The sequence below is a fragment of the Cryptomeria japonica genome, chromosome 1 (assembly GCF_030272615.1).
Source record: "Cryptomeria japonica chromosome 1, Sugi_1.0, whole genome shotgun sequence".
Lineage (NCBI taxonomy): Eukaryota > Viridiplantae > Streptophyta > Pinopsida > Cupressales > Cupressaceae > Cryptomeria > Cryptomeria japonica.
The window spans coordinates 277,389,676-277,397,066 of NC_081405.1; the positions used below are offsets into that span (position 1 = coordinate 277,389,676).

Consider the following 7,391-nt stretch of genomic DNA (forward strand, 5'->3'; position numbering starts at 1 on the left):
AAAGGAAAATATACATCAGAAGCATGGGTGGTCAACACTGGAGCTATGCTGAGAATGCTTATGTTATCCCTACCGGTACTCTCACCGATGATCAAAAGAGAGAGATTCAAGAGAATGAGCAAGTCATTGAAGCCCTAATCAGCAGTTTATCTGACATTGAGTTCATTGATGTTCAGGATAAAGAGAATCCCAAAGAAGTATGGGATGCCCTTGAGAATATCTATGGCGGTGATGAGCATGTGAAACAAGCTAAGGAAGAAAGCCTTAGGGGAAAGTTTGAAGACATGCAGATGGTTGAAGGAGAGACTATTCAACAATATGGAATAAGAATCAAAACAATTGTTGGAGATATCAAGAGTGCAGGTGGTAAAATGGAAGATTCCACTATTGTTAGCAAAGTTTTGTGATCCTTATTACTGGTCTATGCAATAAGGGTTGCTTCTATTTAGGAGTTGAGGTCTATAGACAAGACAAAGGTATCCCTAAACTCCATCATTCAAAAGTTAACAACTTATGAGCTAAATAATTATGATGGCACTATTCAGAAGACTGAATCAACCTTTAGAGCATCTACTGCACTATCCAAAAAAGGCAAAGAAGCTAGTACCAGTAGTGAACCAAGACAAAGTAGAGAAATGGATGATGAGGAGATCTTGATGGAATTTGAAGCTTTTCTTGCCAAGAGACTTCCCAAGAGAACCAACAAATACAGAGGTAAGCTTCCTTTGAAATGCTTTTCTTGTAACCAGATAGGACACATTGTTGTAAACTACCCTAATGGTGACAACAAGGACAAACCAAAGAGGCTCAAGAAGTTCAGAGGAGGAGATCGGAGAAACTATTTTGTATTAGTTGATAAGGTGTCACTGATGAGGAATCATAAGATGAAGAAAATGAAGATATTGTGTTTGTGGCAGTCAAGGAAGATGTGTCAGACTAGAAGGCCCTTGTCTCCCACTTTGATAATTCCAATGAGTGGATTATTGACAGTGGTTGTTCTCACCATATGATTAGTGATTGGAGTAAGTTTCTATCTTTGGAAGAGTATGATGGTGGTGTGGTTTGTTTTGGTAATGATGCACCATGTATGGTAAAAGGTAGAGGGTCCATCTCTCTGAATGGAAGAAGTAGTGCTGATAATGTGTATTGGGTAGAAGGTCTCAGACACAACCTTTTGAGTGTTGCTCAACTGAATGATAATGGACTCACTCTGGAATTCAGAAATGGAGTGTGCAAAATCAAAGGAAAGAATGGTGAATTGATGGCTACTGGTATGCAGACCAAAGGTAACCTATTTTAGCTAAATTCTAATGTTAGTACATGTCTAATGGCTAAGTTTGAGGATAGCTAGATATGGCATATGAGACTTTGCCATGTAAAATTTGATAATATTGTGAAGGCCAGTAAGATCAAGGCAGTTAGAGGATTGCCTATGCTGAGAAAACTGGATGATCCTTTGTGCAGAGAGTGTCAATTGGGGAAAATGTCTTCCTCAACCTTCAAAGGTAAACTTTTCACTGCAGACAATTTACTTGATCTTGTGCATATTGATTTGTGTGGTCCTATGAAAACTAGGAGTGTGCAGGGAGATAGGTATTTTATGATTCTTATTGATGATTTCTCAATAATGATGTGGGTCACATTCTTGAAGGACAAATGTGAAGCTTTTGGAAAGTTCAAAGCCTTCAGAGCACTGGTTGAAAAAGAAAGTGGTAAGAGGATTAAGTGCTTAAGAACTGATCAAGGAGGAGAATTCACTTCTGGTGAATTCAACAAATAATATGAAGAGAATGACATCAAGAGGCAATTGTGCTCCCCAAAATCCACAGCAGATTGGCCTTGCAGAGAAAAACAACCGAACTATGGTTGAAGTAGCTAGAACTATGCTGATCGAAGGGAAGGTTGCTCACACCTTTTGGAGAGAAGTGGTGAGCACTACAATCTACACAATGAACCAGCTACTCATAAAAAAGGGTAAGGATAAAACACCTTATGAGTATTTGACCAGTTAGACACTAGTGGTAAGCTATTTTAGAGTGTTTGGTAGTAAATGTTATATCAAGAAGAGTGAACATCAAAGAAATTTTTATGCTAAATGTGATGAGGGAATATTCCTAGGGTATTCCACAAAGAGAAAAGCTCTCAAATGTTTCAAAAATAGGACTTAGAGAATTGTTGAAAGCATCAATGTTAGAGTTGATGAAACCTCTGAGAAATCTGAGGTAACCAACAGTGAGGAAGTAGGAGATGAACCGATAGTAACCTTCTAGGAACCGGTTGCAAAATAGCCAAGCACCAGTAACAGTGCTCCTACATTGGTAGATGCTAATGTTGATGAAGATGAGGATGAAGAAGAAAAGCAAGAGGAAACAACCAAGATCATTCCTAGGTATGTAAAGCTAAATCATGATCCAAAGCAGATCATAGGAGACAAGGATTTAAGAATTCTTACAAGAAGAAAGGTTAGAGAAAAATCTTGCATGATCTTTGAATTTGAGCCTAAAACATTTGGAGAGGCACATAAAGATGAAGACTAGATCAAGGCAATGGAAGAGAAACTTGACCTGATAGAAAATAATGGTACATGGTCTTTGGTACCTAGACTGGAGCATAAGAATGTCATGGCACCAAATGGGTTTTCGAAAACAAACTGAATGAAGATGACTCAGTGGTTAGAAACAAAGCCAGACTGGTGTGTAAAGGATATGCCCAAGAAGAAGGAGAAGAATATAGAGAAACCTTTTCTCCAATAGCTAGATTGGAAGGAGTTCGTATGCTTCTTGCATATGCAACATTCAAGGGATTCAAAGTATATCAAATAGATGTAAAGTCTGCATTCCTGAATGGAATACTTGAAGAGGAGGTGTATATAGAGCAACCAGATGGGTTTTCCCTATCAGAAGACAGTGACATGGTGTGTAGGCTATATAAAGCCTTGTATGGACTAAAGCGGACACCTAGAGCATGGTATGAATGCTTGCACTCCCATCTTGTGAAGATTGGATTTGAGAGAACAAGTGAGGATAGTAATATCTACTTGGAGTCAAAAGGAGATCAGATCTTGATCTGTGAGGTATTTGTTGATGACATAATCTTTGGAGGAGATGACTAGTTGAGTCATGATTTTGCAGATGAGATGAAAAAGGAGTTTGAGATGTCACTTATAGGTGAGATTAATTTCTTCATTAGAATATAGATTCAACAAATGAAAGATGGAATCTTTATCACTCAGTCCAAATATGTCAAAGAGGTGTTGAAGACCTTTGGCATGGAAGACAACAAACCAATTGGTACACCGATGGTGACCGGTTGTAAATTATCAAAACAGGATGACTCAGGGTTGGTAAATGAAAAGAAATACCGATCAATGATTGGTAAATTGCACTATGTAGTACATAGCAGACTGGACATTGCACATGCAATGGGCATTACTGCACGGTTTCAAAAAAGCCCAAGAGAATCCCACTTGGTAGCAGTTAAGCGGATTCTGAGATATCTGAAGGGAACTATTGACTATGGATTATGGTATCCATATAGTAATGATTTCAACCCGAAAGTGTTTATAGATGCTCACTGGGCTGGTAATGTGGATGACCAGAAGAACACAACCAGTGGTGCATTCTTTCTTAGTGGTAGACTAGTCTCACAGATGAGTAAGAAGTGGAGCTATATCTCTCAGTCTACAACAAAAGCAGAGTATGTTTCAGTATTTATGAACTACACACAGACAATTTGGATGAAGCATGTATTAAATGGCTTCAAAGTTCCTGTATCTGAATCGGTAAGTATATTTTGTGACAACACAAGTGTGATTAACATCTCCAAGAATCTGGCTTTACATTCTAGAACCAAGCACTTTGAGCTTAAGTAAAATTTCTTAAGGGAAAAGGTTCAGAACAAAGAAGTTTTACTCGAACATGTTTCCAGTAAGGAGCAGTTAGCAGACATATTCACCAAGCCTCTACCAAAGACTACCTTTACCTATTTGATAGGTGAATGAGGGGTGTTACACCTTCAAGAGGTGAACTAAAGGTGTGTGCTCCACATCAGTTCGGACTTACATTGATATTTTTTTTTCAGGATTGGTGTGATGAAGGATGCTACTCCTTAGGGGGAGCAACATAGTAGAACATAGATGTTTATGCCATCACCTTGGCATTTTCGTCAAAGAGGGACAAGATGTGAAGTGGAGAAGATATCTATAGTGTTGGGGGAGAAGTTGTGAAGCAAAGAGATATCTTTGTATATTTGATGCAGAGAGCATAGCAGGAAGTGTCACAATGGGCTCACAGTCTACCAGACTCAAAAGGTGACTCTACCAACCTAGTCAACCTTACCCACTCTTGATAAGGGTGTTAAGGACTACCCTTACACAACCTTAAGACCTATACAAGGCCACACCCAATCCCTTATGGGTTACTCAACTTAGACACAAAAGTTGCTTTAGAGACTCAATCCCCTAATAAGACTCAAATAGGGCAAATGACACAAATCTATCCTTTGATCCAAAACAATAGTAGGGACACCCTTAAGGACCCTAAACAACCAATAATCACCCATTGGTTTGATTCCCCAAACCTCACAACACCAAATCCACTTATTAGACCTACTAGGCTATTAGGTCTCACAACTAGCAATTAGGTAACAAAGGACCAATTTCTCAAACAACCTGATATTGTTTTGAAGGTTTTAGAACCTCTTCAAGGTTACCACACAACTCCCAAGAGGGTAGAGCCTCAACCCACTCCTGCACCACCAAACCCTACAAGGCTCATAGGCCTAATTGGCCAAGTTAGGCGTGGAACACAAGCACAAGTTTGATGATGGGTTCATGAGACTAAGGCAGTGGTTTGGGAAGGTGTATCCACCTCTTTGAGACACCACTCAATGGTTTTCACCAACTTCCTTGCTGATGTCCTTGACTGCTACCTCCATTCACCAATCTGTAGGCTGAATACATGAGGATATTCAACCTAACACCTGATCATACCCTTGAGAATTTCCATGCCAGACCCTGAGCAATTGGGATCATAAAATACATATGGACACCTTGCAAATCCCAAAGGGGTATGAGTTAGTACCTTTGGGAATGCAAGTTAATGCCCATTAGGTGTCAAAACCCTTAAAACCCTAGGTTCTAAGACAATTTTTAGAAGAATTGCTATAAAATGCACCAAATAGATCCAAATGAAGTCACTCCAATTCCAAATGAAAGGTATTTCATATGCCTAAAACATCATGTTCCTGGTGCAGGTCTGTCAGGTCCATACCATGTCCGTACAGTCAATAAATACTTAGAAAACTGGTTTTTGTTCAGAAATTTTAAGTATATTCTCCTTACAAATTTTCCCAACCTCTTGGGCATCAATGTGAGAGCCCAAATAGGTGTCCCCCATAATTTTAAACTAACTTGAGGGGGTTGGGATAGTTAGAACCACCATTGAACAAATTTTCAAAAAAGTTGTCAAAGTTGCAAAATGTTGTCATAGCAACTTTTTGCAACTTTTGCATTTTTCCATTTTTTGACAACTTAGGACTTAGAACTCATAAATAAAGTTGAAATATGAATGAAATGACCCCTCAACACTTCATCCATATCACCTAATGCCATAGTATGAAAATCAAGAAAAATTCCCTTAAAGGCCTAGAAAGGATCCTAGTGGACTAAGGTCAACTCCAGGTTTATAGAATGACCATAGAGCCCCCTTGACCACACAAAGAGGATCAAAAAACACCTATGGATGAATGAATATCATCCTTATTACATCATGTAAACTGAGAGAACTTAAATGGAAAAATCATGCCTAGGTGCCCTGCACCATACTCCACAAGTTCAAAAGAACTCAAGTCCCTTGAGTGGGAATGGACTCAAACTGAAACCCTACCTTTTCAATGGCCTCCTTAGTCATCCATGTGGCTTCCTCCAGGGGTTGGTGTTTCCATTTGACCAAGTACTCATAATACACCTTCCTCCTTCTATGTTTGATCACCCGCTTGTCAAGGATGCTCTCAATCTCTAACATGGATGGCTGTGATATCTCCTTGAGTGACTCATCATGCTGGACATCTAATTCACCTGCAACAAAAACATCATCTATAGATCCTTTATAAGGATACAGGTCAGCAACATTAAAAATAGGTGACAAACCAATAGAAGAAGGTAAGTCCACTTTGTAGGCATTGTTGCCACACTTCTTGAGGATCTTGCAAGGACCAAGCTTCTTCATCAGCAACTTGGTATATTTCTCCTTAGGTAATCTCTCCTTCTTTAGATGTACCATCACCAAATCACCTACCCTGAATTGCAAATCTTTTCTTTTCTTATATGCTGCTACCTTATACTTTTCTATGGTATGTTGCAGCAGGTTCCTCACTTGATCATGCACATCCTTCATTACCTCTACAAAATCTTCAGCCAAAGCACTCTTCTTCTCCAAATGACTAACATCTCTAAGTTCCATTATCCCTTAGGGTGCACACCATAAATAACTTGAAAAGGTGTCATACCTGTACTCCTATTAGTGGAATCATTATAAGAAAATTCAGCTTGTGCCAAGATGGAATCCCAACTTGAACCATATTCTTGTGTTAGGAATGTCAAGAGGTTTCCAAGTGACCTATTTATGACCTCAATTTGTCCATCTGATTGGGGATGATATGCTGAAGATAAGGCAACATTGGTGCCAAGCTTTTTCCATAGGGTCCTCCAAAAGTGACCTATAAACTTAGGATCCCTATCCAATATGATTGACATAGGCAATCCATGGAGTCTAACTACCTCTTTACAGAATAACCCTGCAACATGTGAAGCATCATGAATGGTCTTGCAAGGGATAAAGTGATCCATCTTGGAAAATCTATCCACAACCACATACACACTGTCATAACCAGATTTGGTTCTTGGAAGACCAAGCACAAAGTCCATACTTACTGAATCCCATGGCTTTGAAGGGATGGGCAAAGGAGTATAGATCCTTGCATTAGATGTTTGGCCCTTGGCCCTTTGACAAACAAGACAAGTCTCCACAAACCTTCTTATATCAGTTTGAAGCCTAGGCCAAAAATAAAATCTTCTAACCAATTCCAATGTCTTATCTGCCCCAAAGTGACCAGCTAGACTCCCATAATGCTTTTCCTTGATTATATTCTCCCTTAGGCACACAAAGCAAGCTTCCTTTGAACAAGAATCCATCTTGCACCACAAACTCAGAAAATTCAGTATGATACCTTGCTATCATATCAACACATACCTTGTAGATTTCCTTGAAATCATCATCTGTAGCATACATGTCCTTTATTGTGTGTATACCTCCACTTTCAAATTGAATTTCTTGGATGGTCAAACTCCTCCTGCTTAGAGCATCAGCAACCTTATTTACAACACCTTTCTT

The 7,391-nt window shown here is 39.2% G+C and overlaps 1 protein-coding gene across 1 annotated transcript; it reads right to left on the reverse strand.

The window, feature by feature from the left end:
* Nucleotides 1-5,843: 5,843 nt before the first annotated feature.
* Nucleotides 5,844-6,461, reverse strand: LOC131857323 (uncharacterized). Its single transcript, XM_059209661.1, has one exon. The coding sequence runs from the start codon at nt 6,459-6,461 to the stop codon at nt 5,844-5,846; it is 618 nt and encodes a 205-aa protein (XP_059065644.1).
* Between the last annotated feature and the right edge of the window lie 930 nt (nt 6,462-7,391).